This window comes from Kickxella alabastrina (assembly GCF_025024165.1).
Source record: "Kickxella alabastrina strain RSA 675 chromosome Unknown BX661scaffold_2, whole genome shotgun sequence".
Taxonomy (NCBI): domain Eukaryota; kingdom Fungi; phylum Kickxellomycota; class Kickxellomycetes; order Kickxellales; family Kickxellaceae; genus Kickxella; species Kickxella alabastrina.
Window position 1 is genome coordinate 782389 of NW_026251473.1, and position 14988 is coordinate 797376.

Sequence of the window (14988 nt, forward strand, 5' to 3'; positions counted from 1 at the left end):
GATTACTGTCGTGAACGCGCACGCGATCGACCGGGGTGGTCAACAAGTCATGGTGCTTATAATTTGCCCTGTTTCCTTTTTTCGCTCGCTAACCAGCAATTTGTATTTTCCATACTTTCATTATTTACTCCCCTTGATGAGCGCAACTGGTCTTTCAATTAGGCGCTTGGCTGCGTACCAGCAGTACACGGCGCCGCTGGTTATCCTCTCAGAAACAGTGCGGCAGACAGCATTGCCGCTACAAGAGGCAATGGTGCGGGAGAGCCTGGTGCGCGGAATGTACGTGATTGCAGTGTGCTTAGAGGGCCTGCCGAGCTCTGACATTAGGGCCTCCCCGCTCTTCAGGCTGGTCGACCAGCGCCCAACAGTGGAGAGCATTCTCAGCGTGCAAGAGTCGTCGCCTTCATCATCCTCTTATTTGTTGCCGGGCCTGCTCAAACGGACCGACTTTGCGCGCCTGCAGAGCGAGATCGAGGGCCATATACGGCGGGCACAAGAGGGGGGCGTAGCGGCGAACGGCGGCAGCGGTGGCGACAGCCGGACCGGTGTTCTGGTTTTTGTTGACAGCATCGACCGGCTGCTGCGGTCCTCGCGCGCATCCACGCTGGCCCTGCTGCGCAGCATCCGCGGATCGGTGGGCAATTCGATAAAGTCTCGCTTTCTGATTCGGTTTTCATGCGATGCGTCTGTCCGCTACGACAGCAGCCAGTCCAAAAGCCCCGGCGTTACGGACTCACTCTACACGGCCAACGCTCTGTGCGACCTGGCAGATGTCATGGTGGACGTGCATCCGCTGGACGATTTGAAAACATGGATGCCCGGATGGTACTCGGACGGTAACCAGCTACCCTTTATTTCTCTGCGCGACAACGATCCCCGGCGCGGCCTTGTCCGCCTGGAGCACAAGAGGCAGTCTGGAAAGATTGGATTTGAGGTTGCAACGTTTGAGATTGACCCGCAGACTCGACTGCCAAAGTTCCTGGCCGTGGATGTCTCTGCCGGCTCGCAGCTGCCTCAGCATGTAGCCCCAGCCTCAGGCTTGGCTTTGGCTCCCCAGGCAGGATCTTCGTCGGCGCCACCCCAAGCAAACACCGCTGCCACAGCTGCAGCAGCAGTGGCGGCCAATAATTTTAACTCCGCAGTCGTGAGTCAGACGCAGCATGCTTCACTGCAGCCCTCTTCGGACCCAGCCGCAAACCTGTCGTTCAATCTTAACCTGACCGACAGGCAGCGCCGCGATAAAGCCAGCGTGGAGATGCCATATATGGACGCACAGATGGCATCAGCATCCGGAGAGCCCCCTTCCGACTCTGTGGGGGCCGTTGCAGGCGATATCTTTTACCAGCTGGACGACGAGGACGATTGGGACGAGGATGACCCCGATGACGACCTCGAGATCTGAGCCAGAGACGGCCAGCCGATAAATGGTGAGGGCGCGCTTGCTGCATTTTTAGACAGCACATCAGCAGCATGTGTGGCACGTTGCTAGTTACATTCAAACGTATATGTTGCTATTGGGAGTTTTGAAAACAAAACAACTCTTCAAACTTGATTAATATAACAAGGTTGTGTATTTTTGTGTCAATAAAACATAAAAGGGCGCTGGCCAGATCAAGCACACTAAGGAAATTTAGATAGAGAACGTCCACCGGTTCTCCTGGAGCCCAGCGGCCGTGTCGGAGAGCAGAGTCTCCCGCCGGGACTTGACGTAGGTTGACTTGTCAATGATCTTGCGCTTGATGTCCTCGATGGAGCCGTGGGAGGTTGGGTTCTCGACGAGGTCGTTGAGCTGCTCGGTGGCCATCTCCAGATCTGACTGGTTGTTCTCGAATATAACCATCTGGTTCTGATTGTCGGGCTTCATGAAAAAGGCCAGCACGTACGTCCACTTGAGCGTCGAGCGGCAGATGCTGAGAATGTCGACGGCGTCGCTGAGAAACTGCACCTCGATCCACGAAAGCGTGAGCTCGCGCTGCAGCTGATCCATATTCTTCTCGGTGGTGGCCAGCAGCTTGCGCGCGAGCTTAGCGCTCTGCTCGTGGTTGTTGTAGCGCGTGAAGTAATGTATGTAGCGCTCAAGCTGCGCGCGTGTCTCAGAAATTGAGTCGCGCGCGTCCTTACTGGAGCTCTCGTTGAAACGGTTACAGTTGTAAAAATGCTGGCCGTGCTCAGCCCATGGGCCCATGCACACCCAGCAGAACTCATAGCGGCACTCACGGCATGACATGTGGTTGCAGCCCCCGTTCTTTTCGATGGTCGCCTTGCACTTGGTGCACTCCTTCGTGTTGACCTTAATCCAGCTGGCCGTCTCCGAATCGTCTTTACACTTGTCCAACCATGTGGACGCCAGATGGCACGGCGCCGGCATGTGATCGGGCAGCTGGCACCCAAAGCAGAAGCGGTTACCGCACTTGCACACCACTGTCGGGACGACCATAGTCATCGCCGACCGCGGAACTTGGCACTCGATAGCGAACTCGCAGTTGGGCGCTGGGCACCATACAAACGAGTCGCGGTCGTTAACAAAGCTACGCGTAAGGTTGTGGTTGTAGCGCGCAAGGTCGTCTTTGTTGGACTCCAACAGCAGCCGTGCGGCCTTGGTGCCAACCAGCATGCCACACTTTGGCGCTGGGCACCTGATCCTCCACGAGCCGCCCTCATGCACCTTGCCGGCGAGGTACGTCCGGTAACATGTCGTGCAGTAGCGGTGCCCGCACGATGGCACGAGAAACTCCTCGTTGGAGCCCTCATTGTAGCAAATCTCGCAGACAAAGTCAGCGTCGCCCGACCTAATGCACACGTCCTCTTGGTTGATCGATACGCCAGCCTTGCTCATCATGCGATCGGGATCCATGAGATAGTCCTCGACCAGGGGGTCTTCCTTCCAAAAGTAGCAGCGCAGCAGCAGCGTGGTCGTGTCCTTCGACGTTGCCAGCACGGGCTCCAGGCGCGCAACGATGGCGTCCTGCTTGGCGCTAAGCTCGGCTTCGTTATGCACCTTAAAGTCAACCTCCCACGACTTTTTTCCCCTGTGCGCTGCCAAAATAGAATCAAAATCGCCGGTCTCGCCCCCATAGTAGTCGTCGTCGTCGTAGCTGGCGTCTTCTGAGTACCTGACCTGGCTCTGCGATTGCTGTGTGTGGCCGGCATTGCCGTCATTTGCCAGAGAGCCGGAATCGACGTCAGACTCCTCTTCGGAGTAGACAAATTCGTCCTCATCGTCCTCGTCCATGAACCCGTCTGAAGTATAGTCGTACATTTTTTAGTAAAAGGTGGCTGGGCAAAATACTCGTGTACACAAATTGAGAAGTATTTTTTGTGTATATAGAAAAATTGATTGGGAAAAAATACAAGGTGAGCTGTTAGAATATGTTTCAAAACTCAAGAAAAGAAAAAGAAAAAAGAAATAGCTAAAGCCAAACCAAAAGGTTAAAGGCCAAAGGGGATGTGGGGAAGCAAAAAAAGCAAAGCTTTGAAACAGCTTCCGAGCGCAGAAGAACTTAAAATCTCTTCCTGCACTAAATCCGCAGCGTTAGGGATTTGAAAACATCACAATTGAGAAAATAATGGTTTTTATTATTATTGGTGAGTTTTGGAAAGAAGCCCTCCATCCATTTCGTAGTCACTGGTTTTACCCAATGAGGATCGAGCCTTCAGGTAGTATAGTAACAGCTCCCTTGATGTTGAGGAAAACGATGAACACTATCTATTATTGTTGCGCTTTGTAGCAGCGTCTGTCTTGGGCGTGGCATTCGGATCAATTGGCAGTCTAGCAGGGTGTTTGAAAGCTGGGTGGCACTCTAAAAATGCGCGATGATATAGAAATATCATAATGAGGTTGCACACCAATGCAATGCCACGGTTCCAACACCTGAACTTGGTGCTGGACTGGATAGCGGCCTTGGTCTTGCCCTTGAGCGCTGGCTCTGAATTCTGTGAAGTATCGTACCTCGTTTTATGAGCTTTCTGGGGTTATAAATCAATCGTGTGATTGTGAATACTGTTTTTTGAGTGAGCTGCGAAACAATAATTCAGTAATAAAATTGTAAGCCAATTATTTACAACACTAGTCGAGTGGTTTACAAAACACATTTGTAAACTTTGGAAATTACATTTTTTGCTCGAATAGTTGAAATAGTGCTGCTAACTATTCCTGAGTGCACTTCTTTTATAGTTACATTATCTGAACTAACTTGCAACACATTAGAAGCGCAGCTTAAAATGGCTAGTAATTATCTAGTATCTATGGATCCCGAAAAGATAAGTGACATGACACCCACTCCAGTGAGTGATTCTTCCATTTTTACTATGTTGACTTTTAGTTTATTTTATAATACCAACCAAATATCGGCTTTTCGTAGACAAAGTAAAAAAGAAGCAGCAGCAGCAGAAACAACAAACGCAAGCAAGCAACCAGGCAAACTATAGCTTCATAGTTGCAATAATTTTGAAAATCGCTATTAGTACAATATTTCTTTAAACTTCTGCCTTCGATCCGACAACCTCGACAAAGCTCAAACATTCAGCTGCTAAAAAACATACAGCATCGCTTGGCTCCCTTTCCTTTTATATCTGAACTGATTAATCAGACCAAATCGCGCATTCGTGTGCTTTTTTGTGTATCAAACATAGTAGAGAAGACTTAGGTTAGAGGGAAATGGTGCAAAACAAATGTATAAATATGTCATTCCCCGTGACATATTTTCACTTTTTACAAGTAAAAAACAAATATTGCAGCCAACGAACTCAATAAAAAACTTTCAAGAAAAATCGCCAAAAAGAGTATGAAAAATTGACAGACAACCAAAATATACGAGCGGTTGACCAAAAAAATATGAATGGAGTTTTACGCTCCAAAACTTTAATAACAACATGACCATGATACACATATTCCTCCATCCAAAGCCTCTTGGTGATCTGGATTTAATAGAATTAAGCAAATAAAAAATGAGCGCCCGCACGTCATAAACTTTTGTATGTGTTCGCCTCCCCCTTTTTATCCTCTCCTTTGCTTACTTAAATTCACTTTGTTTTTATTTCTCACTTTGTCTAATATACTCGTCCGAAAAATTTACTATTTCGATTCACAGTGCACAGAAATAGAACACAGAAATGGCGAGGACATGTTACTACGAGTTGCTTGAAGTTGAGCACGGCGCTAGTGATTCTGACCTTAAGCGCGCATACCGCAAGCAGGCGCTCATCTGGCATCCAGGTAAGAGTCGAACCCCGCTGCTGTTGCCAGGCATACTGAAAAAAGCCTGCGTGCTGCACACTTGCACACCTGCTACATACTAATACCGCAGGCCATCTTTTCTGTATGTATATGCGCAGCCCTGCATGCCTCGGCTGCTGCTGCTGCAAACACACACTCTCTGGCAACTAGACAAGAACCACGGGAACACTGACGAGTCCACTCGCATATTTGCCGAGATCAAGGAGGCATACGAGACGCTGAGCGACCCCCAGGAGCGCGCATGGTATGATAACCACCGCGAACAGATTCTACGCGGCGACGACTACATGGCCGCTGCTTCAGCCAGTGGGACGGGATCGGGCCACGGCCAGGGTGGCCAGAGCGCGAATGTCAGCTTTGTTTCGACAGATTATCTAATGAAATTTTTTAGCCTGTCGTCCTTTCGTGGATTCGACGACTCGCCGTCAGGATTCTACACGGTCTATCGCGGCCTATTTGCACGGCTCCGCGATGAAGAGCTCGACGTGTATGACCCCGAAACGGAAAGCCAAATGGACTACCTACAAAATCTTGACTTTGGTACGTCTTTTACTCTGTTCGATGAGGACGCCGCCTATGCGAGATCCCAGAACCGGTCGAACCGCCAGCCGCGTCGAAGCGAGGGCACCGGGTCTACACTGCGCGACTTTTACAACTTTTGGACGAGCTTTTCGTCGCGCAAGTCGTTTGGCTGGTTTGACAGATTTCGGCTGGCAGATGCAGAGAACCGCCAGATCAGACGGCTGATGGAGAAGGAAAACAAGGTCCTGCGCGACAAGGCGAAGCGGGAATTCACTGAAACTGTCCAGAACCTAGCTTCCTGGCTCAAGAAGCGCGACCCACGTTACAAGCGCTACACAGATGAGCAGCAGGCCCTGCAGCTGGAGCGGGAAAGCGAGCGCAAGCGCCGCATGGCCGAACAACGCGCCGCAGTTGTTGAAGACGCCAGCACGTATGTGCGCCAGGCGTGGGAGGAGGTCGACTACTCAAAGTTTTTGGACGAGCACCTTGACTACTCCCCAGAGGAGCACAGCGATAGCGCCAGCGACAATACCGATATCGTTGGAGGCAAGGATGATTTTGCAAGTGGAATCGAGCTCGAGGTTGTGTCCGGGGATGAGCTCGATCCGGAAAACGAGCTTGTGTGCTTCACATGCGACAAGCTATTTAAAACGGCTGCGCAAAAAGAGAACCACGAGAAGAGTAAGAAGCACCAAAAGGCCGTGCGCGAGATCCGGCGCGAAATGATGCGTGAGGAGCGCCGCATGGCAAAGTTGTCTGGGACTCGCGGCAATTCGACGCAGCCAGCATGTAGTGACCCCATCCTCGACGAACATAGCGACCTCACCGAAGCTGCATCAGACAGCCACATCACCGACATTGAGGATGATTGCACGGACGACGAGGACTCTATCCTGGCCCAGATGGTTGGAAGCGTGAGTCTGGCGCAGGAGGCCAAGAGCAAGAGTAAGAAGAGTAAGAAGAAGCGGCGCCAACAGGCAAACATGCTGCTGGCACAAGATGTTGCGATCTCGCAAAGCCTCGAGCCAGTGGACTTAGACTTAGACTTAGCGGACATTGAAGGTGCGCGTCTATCAAATTCCAGCGACCCCCCCTCCAAGCCTGACACTGCCGGCAGTGCGCAGCGCGTGTCGAAGAAGGAGCTGCGTCGCGAGCGGCAAAAAATTAAGGAACAAAAAGAAGGCGGCAGCGATCTGCGGTGCAACGTGTGCGGCCGGGAATTCGAGACACGCAACCATCTATTCAACCACATCAAGGACACCGGCCATGCCCTGGCCAACAACCTTCCTCGGCACTTGGCGGAGCAAATCGTACAGGAGAGGTCTACCGCCAAGGGAAAGAAGGGCAAGAAGGGAGCCAAGCGCTGAAAAATTAAGATTTAATTTTGCGTGATACGCGATGAAAAATGCGGGGTGAAGAAATACTTCATTTCTCCATTTTTTGCCTGCCTAAAATAAAAATACTTCTTTGTTGGAGGAAATGAATAAATAATTTGGTTTTAGCGCCTAAAACATGAAGTTTATCGACATTCCTGAATTAAAAAAATGAATTTTCCATTGAGCAACTCCATAGAGCGATTCTGTAGAGCGATTCCATACAAAATTTCGGGGTTCAGATATTTTAGATTGGGGTTTTTGGAGTTTTATTTATTAGAAAATACTATAAAACACTATAAAATGGCTGGTATTCAGCGCGCCCTGTACCAACGCCTATTTTCAGTACCATTGCGGGTTGGGAAAACAGGGAATCAGGGCGCTGGCTTTTGGGATTTTAGGCACTTAAACCAGTACTGGTGCCAATACCAATTCCAATGCCAATTCCAGTGCTGGTGCTTGTTATTGTTTTGGATGTGTTGGATATAATAATCCCCTGCGAATGCAATGAAGTCGATGAGCCTTTTTTAGTTAGTTTTAGTTTAGGAAAATATATTTATATACTCTTTGGAAAATAGTCTTACCATTCGACTTTTTATTTTTATTTTTATGCCCATTAGCGTAGAGGCGCTCCTCGGCCTCTGCAAGATGCACTGTTCCTACTTTTTGACAGTTCTGCGCGAACATGTCGTCATTATCCACCATGTTACAGCAGCCACATACGAGCTCGCACAGTATATCTTTTTACAAGAGCTGGATAACGAGGGCTTTAATATCGTCAACCATCTAAATCCAGTTTTCTTTAAGGAGTGTTTCATCGCCCTTTGCCTCGACGCCAGAAATAAACCATGCAGAAACAACCTTAAAACTGAAAACGGCAAACTCGTCAACAAGCACAGGCACACATTCGTCAAGGATATCAAGTTTGAGTGCCCACATCTCACTGGTACGCCCAATATTGCTAATTATGAGGGACCGACAATTCTGGTGGCGTATAAATCTCATATATCTCAGCGCTTTAACAGGCAATTGAAACATACGGTTGACATAACACTTGACGTAAAGAAAAGGACTAAACAACAGTACTAGATTCTTGAGAGTGAGGGTGGCCATACTGAAAAACAAATACAACAGTACATAAGCAAGGATATCAGAATTCCAGCAGGCACAATGAAGAGAGATCTACTGTCTGCTACAACTAGCAAAGCCGGGAAGTAGATCAACACTAAGCAGATTTTAGACTCTGTGCTTCGCGACAGAATAGCGCGCCTAATTGAGAGCTTCTTTGGCACCTACCCCAAGGGCTACAGCTTTAGCAACAAGGGGTTCCAGTATGACACTGTGGCCAATACAGTGAACTACATTGGGACTTTTGTTGAAATTTTCCGGTTTTTAAATCTCAAGGAAATGAAGACAATTTCCCTCTTCCTGATGAGGACGTCTATTGTACCAGGGTCTACTACAATCGATAAGACCATTTTTTCACGGAGTATTCTGTCTGTCACTATGAGCCGACTCAGAGCACTGCACAAGGACAGTCTTTGCCTGGATATTGAGTTCCCCAAGATTCCGCCTATGAGGGAGCTTTTAGTCAAGTTGCCAGAGGAAATTTGGTCACTCTTTTGTGATATATCTTGTTGGTCATTCTCGCTCGATATTTGTTACAAAGGGGTATAAATCAAAAGGGATATTTATACCTTCCAAGGAGAACAATTACTGGCTTCCCGATAGCCACACCTTTTATATGTTCTTGGCATATAAATAAGCTATAATAAAAACATCATTTCTTAATTGCCACGCGCGTAATCAATTAATCTCAGTAAGGCAACATGCAACGCCATGTGTCTAAACTGTGACATACTCGAGAGGTAGCCAAATCACACAAGTTTGGAGGGATCATTCATGCGGATAGCATTGCAATAATCGTATTACTCGACTCGCCTGCAAATACACAGAAAAAGCATATCAGGACTGAGAGGATCAAGGATAAGAGCATTTTACAGTCTTGGAAAAGTTCTGGCGATGCTGACAACAACAGCAGCAGTAATGACGGTGAACTTGCCAGTGGTATGCCCCACAGTAAGAAGGCTTCTCTCGAATACATTAGTACTTTGCCAAAAAATGGCATTAATGATATTTTTGGTAAATCAGTTATTTGTGATACAGTCGACGGGATATACTTTATTGTCTGGGATATGACAGCAATTACAAAAAGGGTGAGGAAGACTTTCTGCCATAACATAAATTTCAGGCTAATAAGCGTCATGAATCCATGTTTCGTCGGATCCGCAAAAATGCAAAAAATGTATTCCAGCTTGACCCTGCAAAGCTTTCCAAGGCGGAAACAAATGGTTGGTATACGTCTGTTGAGGATGCTGAGCGCGCGCTTAACCACCCTGGCTCCAGCACACTTAATTGCAAGTTGTATGTCGAATACCTACTTGAGCGCCGAAAGGGATGTTTTGATTTGACAGAGAATTATCACAACACACAGACCCTTGGCAAGAGTCGGAAATACAACGGCAGCAGCTCAACTGATCCCTCCACTGCAAGCTCCGCTATCTTTCCTTTATTAACAGAAATCATACCGACGACAAACTTGCAAAATATTTACGTGCAAAATATGGGCCAGATCTGGTCCTAATTCTTGGCAATTGACCCCAGGCATGACCCGTTACTGTTACAATAAAAAGTATTATTTAACATGAACTAAAAAAGCTAATGAGTAATGGCATCAATCATTTGTGTTACTCTACTATTTATATTGCTCAGATGCAATATTCTCGCATGTCTGAGTCAGGAATTAACGGGTGTTTGATTAATTAATCACTGGGAACAAGCCTCATTTCCTTGTATCACAGTTACCATGAGCCAATTCATGGCAAGGGGCTGCGAGAAATGCTAATAGACCAGGGATTTACTGTTTATGTTGGGCATACATTTACTTAGTGCTCACAAATAAAATGGCAACTGATGGGCATTGGGCTACAAAGACAGTCATAAAAAGGGCAAAACAACATTTATTAGTTCTCTCTTCTCTTTTCCTGGGTTTTGAATATATATTTATGAGTACATTGACTGAATTCACTCGTTAACACGCAAGTTTATATTTTGGCAGACGTGCCCACTCATCAAGTTTTAAAAATATAAAGAGAATAAATTGTTTTACACCTCACAAAAAATGTTATGCTCTAGGAAATGTGGGTCTAAACTAATATATTTTAAGTATCATAAATTACTTCGGGAACTAAAAAAGGGGCAGCGCTGTGTGGACAGCGCTGTGGATATGATGTTGCTCCTTGATGTCAGCCAGCAATAACAGAAATGTGTATAGCAGCCATGAGGGGTCTTGATGGTTGGAAAGGAAGATAGTGGCTTGAAATGTGTGTTGGGCACCACAGAAATACTTCATTTTTACCTGTGTTCATTAAAATACTCTCAATTTCTATAGTATAAAAGACATGTGTATTATTACATGTGAACGTATTTTTTATTTCTTATCGCCATTTCAACAGAATGTGACCATATAGGAGCATTATATCTTGAGTATTATTGCCTAAGCCAGCATTATTAAAATAAGACATATATTAACGATTATAAAGCAATCTTAAAAGATGGCCAAAATAGAATGCACCAAATAAGGATGTTCAAATACTTTTGAACTGAACAGAAATGAAATACCACCTTAAAACTGCGCATCTTAATGAAGGGAAGACCAAAGCATGGTGGTAGGTATGATATCAATTAGAGCAATGACACGTGACAATTGCGATTACCTTTAATTGTGGTTTTTTCTGCGATTATTCATCGCTAGTTTTCTACTTGCAGTTTTCAATTGATAAGGGAGCTTCTTTAGCTCCTTATAGTGGATTTTTAGTGGTTATATTTAATAGACTATTTATTGTTATTACAGTGTTAATGCATGGTATGATAGTTGGATAATGAATGCCGTTGATTATTAGCAGCAGCTTCTATGCAAGTACTTCATATTTTTTTAAAAATTTATGTAATTTGATTTGTTTACAACAATACTTGATGTACAAAAAATATTTATACCGTAATAATGTTATAATGAGAGGGGGTGTGGAGAGCACTAGTTGTTTACTGTTAAAAAAATGGTGTTTAATTTATAAAAGGCTTTATTACTGATGTTTCTAAAATGCTACTAGGACCGGCCTCATCTTATATATGTGCCTCGTTGCCTTTGTTGTGCAAATTGCCAATTGTGTGCTCCGTTGATAAGAACTGGATCTTCTGTGGCACACCGGTATCTTGGCAAGTTAATGTGGTTTTTGTGTGTGTGCACTCACGCGTGTGCATTGCAAAATGGGGAGCATGTTTGGGCATCAGTGTAATGTCTCCCTAATTTATGCCTACATGATTTAATTAGTGCCCTATCAATCGGCATGTAGGTGGAAACCTGTTTCACGATTCTCAACCTCAACATCCACTTCCATATCTTCAGTCTGTGCAACAATAACATTATCATATTGCTTTTTATTATCATTTAACGACCACAAATTATACTTTTTTGTATTTGATTATAAATAAATATATGTTGAAACCTCATTTAGAAGACATGAGTTAACCATTTGTTATTTTAATGCTGGCTAACAAATTGTATGTATCTACAAATAATACATAATATTTTAATTGAAAAGTAATGTTTACTTTGCTGAAATTGCTAGTGGCAGCCCATAGGGTATCCAAACACTTGCGCTCCAACCTCTGCCTAGACAGAATATTTGATAAAGCATCATACATGCCTGCGCCTGCGTCAATACCGCGTAATTTACTGCCCTTAGGCCTTCTGCTTTCCCCCGTTACCAAATTGACTAGCATCCAGAACAAACATTGTTTTGAGTTGCATTTCTCTTTTTTTAGTCATTTCGGACATATCCAATTCCCCATTATCCAGATCCCGCATGCCATTGACGCTATGCGCAAAAATTCTTTTGACACCCTGGGAGGCACGCTGAAGTATCTTGCAAGTGTCAAAAATGGTGTTGGTAAGCAATAATTTTTTTGTTAACAAAATTATTTTATTTTATCTACAATCTATAAACTGCAGCCAGTTATTTAGATTTGAATTTTTAAACGATTGAATGGATTTCTGCACTATAGATGCTAATTTATCTGCATGCATGAATGAGAAACAATAAATGAAATTTGTCTATAAAATAAATCAGCATTAATATTTTTCAGCAATGCCTGACTATATTTATTTGCTTGCCATATTTTAGCGTGTTTATTTTTTGTCATTTATTTTTCCTTTATTTTTTGTTTAGTTTAAATCCAAACTTGCTGCTTTCTATATTTACACATTTCATTTAATATTTTATTTTTAAACCAGTATGACAAGCGTCTACCTCCCCGACAACATTATTATAATGGTCCTCAATACAGCAGTTAAAATTCTAATACGCAGCAGCTGTTACACAAATTTGCCGTGCTGGTGGGCGTGTGCCAGTAATGGGAATGGCTTGCACTGCCGATTATCTGCTCAAGCGCAAAAATAAAGTACACCGACGTATGCAGACATGCCAACAAGCCAAGTTTGCATGCAGTTATAACAATGGATATTACCGGGATCTTGGTTTTTGGCGGCCAAAGCCACGTTAAAACAATGTTAATCAGCATTGATACTTACAAGTAAGTCTCGGATATGCTGGCGGCTTTGGTTTGCGAGCTGCAACAGGCAGGTGTTTTGTGGACTAGCGTTAAAACTACACTTTAGGTTTTACCAGAGTAGGTAGATTATAGGCGACTATGAACCCATGATTTTTAATGGAAATGCAAATGACATCTATTTGAAAATATTGCTAATTTGGCCGATATATTCCCAAGCGTATCGCAACTCCACACTGACACCCACAACTCCTATAAAAGTGACAATGTGTTTGCCAAGCCATTTGTTGACGAGTATGCAGCCAGGCTGACAAGTGTGATACAAGAAATTGCGGCTTGCCCCCAGTGAGTGATTCATTAATCAATCACTAGTTAGTTTCCTACTTGGATATGCGGGAATTCGTATGCATATATAAATATCAATGAATATGAACAATGGAGGCTGTTCATCCCTTAGCTTTTTTTAGTTCATTTTTCGAATATATATATACTTTTTAACACAACAACAAGCCTCACACATACTCCTGTCTGTTCGATTTCTGCATCAGCATTTTTGGATAAGCTCGTTTATCTCAGGCTATATATTGCAAAGCACATTGTCAATTGTCTGCTAAGAATACACTCCAGCACGCTTGAAATCCTAAATTTGCGTAACTCTCCTGCTAACCTTCTGGGAACTGGACTTCTAGCTGACAGCCAAACTCCTGGACTTATCAACTTTGGCCGACTGAAGAGGCTGCATGTTGACTTTGTTTTACCTTATGCGCATCAGAAAACCACGTTGATTCTGAATGTAGTCATGGCTTTCAGATGGGCTTCTCTGTTATTGATCACCTGTATCTAGACTACCCAAAACAGGATACCTGAGTATTCAGAAATGCGTTGTTCCCCACGTATATTTCCAACATCTGTGAAAAAAAACTATTTTTAACATCAATAAATCTTGTATTATACTAAATTCCCAAAATTCCTTCCGAGAAGCCTCCTATTAAATATTCCCTAATTTCCCTTTTATAGGCAATGTAAAACTTCTCAAATTCCACTGTATAAATGCCTATTCGGAATTAATGCAGTAGCTTGTGGCCTTTCGGCTTAGACAAGCTCATATGATGCTCTGACAGCACATTCACGAGTATTGCACCTCAACGTTTTGCCCGGCATGTGGGAGCAGGATGGAAAAATTCCGCAAAATTGATAATCCTCCTCTGAAGAATCCCAAGCACAAGGACCATATCGCAATGGCAGCAGCAGCATCTGATTCTATCACAGCTTCAACCACTTCAGCTGCTGTATCTGTCGCAGCAGTAACCACTGCCGTTTTTGTTGCAACTAAAACTGCCGCCAACGCCGCATCTATTACAGAAAGTGTACAGCAGAGTCGCAACCAATGAATGCCTATTCACCCACAGTCTGCTGATATCATCCGGTGGATAGGAGATAAAAAGGGCTGGCCTAAGGACAAAATTGACAGCAAAATTAGGCAGCAGGTGCAGGATGAGAAGGCTGAGCGAAATCGGAAGCAATGCGTTAATATCCAGCCTGCTGATAATCCCAAGCGCATTGTCAGGCTGAGCGGCTGGTCGCAGGGCAAAATTAAGCGCAAAATCAGACAGGGGATACGCGATGCGTTGGCCGCGCGGCAGCAGAATGGTCGGCAGTAGCAGCAGCAGTAGCAGCAGCCAACTGCAACAGGCGGTAATATAATTCCGGTGGTAGAAGAACCTTGTCAAATTATATGCCACAGCTTTCTCCAGTATACAATGGAAGACTGCCTGCAAACCTTCAGGGCCGACGGAACCAAGACCAAGAATAGCGAAAAAGTGCCATCAGGCAGACGGAAGTGGAATAATCGTGGCATGGCTGCGGTGCTAAACTTTCGCATCATCCTTAATGCTCTGCTTACAGGCGAGCGTCCTCCCCATTTATTGTGCGAAAAGGCATCGTCAGAGTCGGCTGAACCAGAGTCTACAGCGAGACCCGACTCTGCTCAAGCCCAAGCCCAAGCCCAAGCCCAAGCGTGTGCGCAAGAACCCTTCTTCCCTTGCTTCTTCTCTTCAAAAGAAGCAGCAAACTGATTAATGTTGTTAACCATAGTGGTCTATTGCCACTAACTTCTAAACACCTTATATCTGGGGAAGGATGTCGGTTTGAAGTATATTTGTAACCTCATTATTTTCTTATAGTGTACGGGCAATCACCAAAAAATAGATAAAAGTGAAAAGTTTGTGT

The 14988-nt window shown here is 45.0% G+C and overlaps 6 protein-coding genes across 6 annotated transcripts; 5 read left to right on the forward strand and 1 right to left on the reverse strand.

Annotated features, from left to right (window-relative positions):
• Nucleotides 1–93: 93 nt before the first annotated feature.
• BX661DRAFT_176965 (Elongator complex protein 5) lies at nt 94–1560 on the forward strand. The gene has a single exon (XM_051534530.1). It carries the CDS (start codon nt 137–139, stop codon nt 1400–1402), a length of 1266 nt encoding a protein of 421 aa, XP_051394700.1. The 5' UTR covers nt 94–136; the 3' UTR covers nt 1403–1560.
• On the reverse strand, nt 1561–3482 carry BX661DRAFT_176966 (uncharacterized protein). Its single transcript, XM_051534531.1, has 2 exons — nt 3119–3482; nt 1561–3029 (listed from the first exon to the last, which is right to left on the reverse strand). The coding sequence occupies exons 1-2, from the start codon at nt 3217–3219 to the stop codon at nt 1631–1633; spliced, it is 1500 nt and encodes a 499-aa protein (XP_051394701.1). The 5' UTR covers nt 3220–3482; the 3' UTR covers nt 1561–1630.
• Nucleotides 3483–5001: 1519 nt separating this feature from the next.
• On the forward strand, nt 5002–7273 carry BX661DRAFT_176968 (uncharacterized protein; the record flags this gene model as incomplete). The annotated part of the gene is made up of 2 exons (XM_051534532.1): nt 5002–5215; nt 5387–7273. Coding segments are annotated over exons 1-2 (1643 nt in total), but the record flags the coding sequence as incomplete, so codon positions are not given.
• A 467-nt stretch (nt 7274–7740) lies between these two features.
• BX661DRAFT_215687 (uncharacterized protein) lies at nt 7741–9775 on the forward strand (the record flags this gene model as incomplete). Its single annotated transcript, XM_051538760.1, has 5 exons — nt 7741–8077; nt 8396–8802; nt 9087–9210; nt 9283–9347; nt 9446–9775. The coding sequence occupies 5 exons, from the start codon at nt 7741–7743 to the stop codon at nt 9773–9775; spliced, it is 1263 nt and encodes a 420-aa protein (XP_051394703.1).
• Nucleotides 9776–13880: 4105 nt separating this feature from the next.
• On the forward strand, nt 13881–14150 carry BX661DRAFT_176970 (uncharacterized protein; the record flags this gene model as incomplete). The annotated part of the gene is made up of 1 exon (XM_051534533.1): nt 13881–14150. A coding segment is annotated over one exon (270 nt), but the record flags the coding sequence as incomplete, so codon positions are not given.
• Nucleotides 14151–14519: 369 nt separating this feature from the next.
• Nucleotides 14520–14834, forward strand: BX661DRAFT_168678 (uncharacterized protein; the record flags this gene model as incomplete). Its single annotated transcript, XM_051533446.1, has 1 exon — nt 14520–14834. The coding sequence occupies one exon, from the start codon at nt 14520–14522 to the stop codon at nt 14832–14834; it is 315 nt and encodes a 104-aa protein (XP_051394705.1).
• Nucleotides 14835–14988: the final 154 nt, after the last annotated feature.

Coding starts and splice junctions, on each gene's coding strand:
- BX661DRAFT_176965 (XM_051534530.1), top strand. CDS start 137: ATGAGCGCAACTGGTCTTTCAATTAGGCGCTTGGCTGCGTACCAGCAG.
- BX661DRAFT_176966 (XM_051534531.1), bottom strand. CDS start 3,219: ATGAGGACGAATTTGTCTACTCCGAAGAGGAGTCTGACGTCGATTCCG. Junction 3,030..3,118: donor CACAGCAATCGCAGAGCCAG/GTCAGGTACTCA, acceptor GGCAGCGCACAG/GGGAAAAAAGTCGTGGGAGG.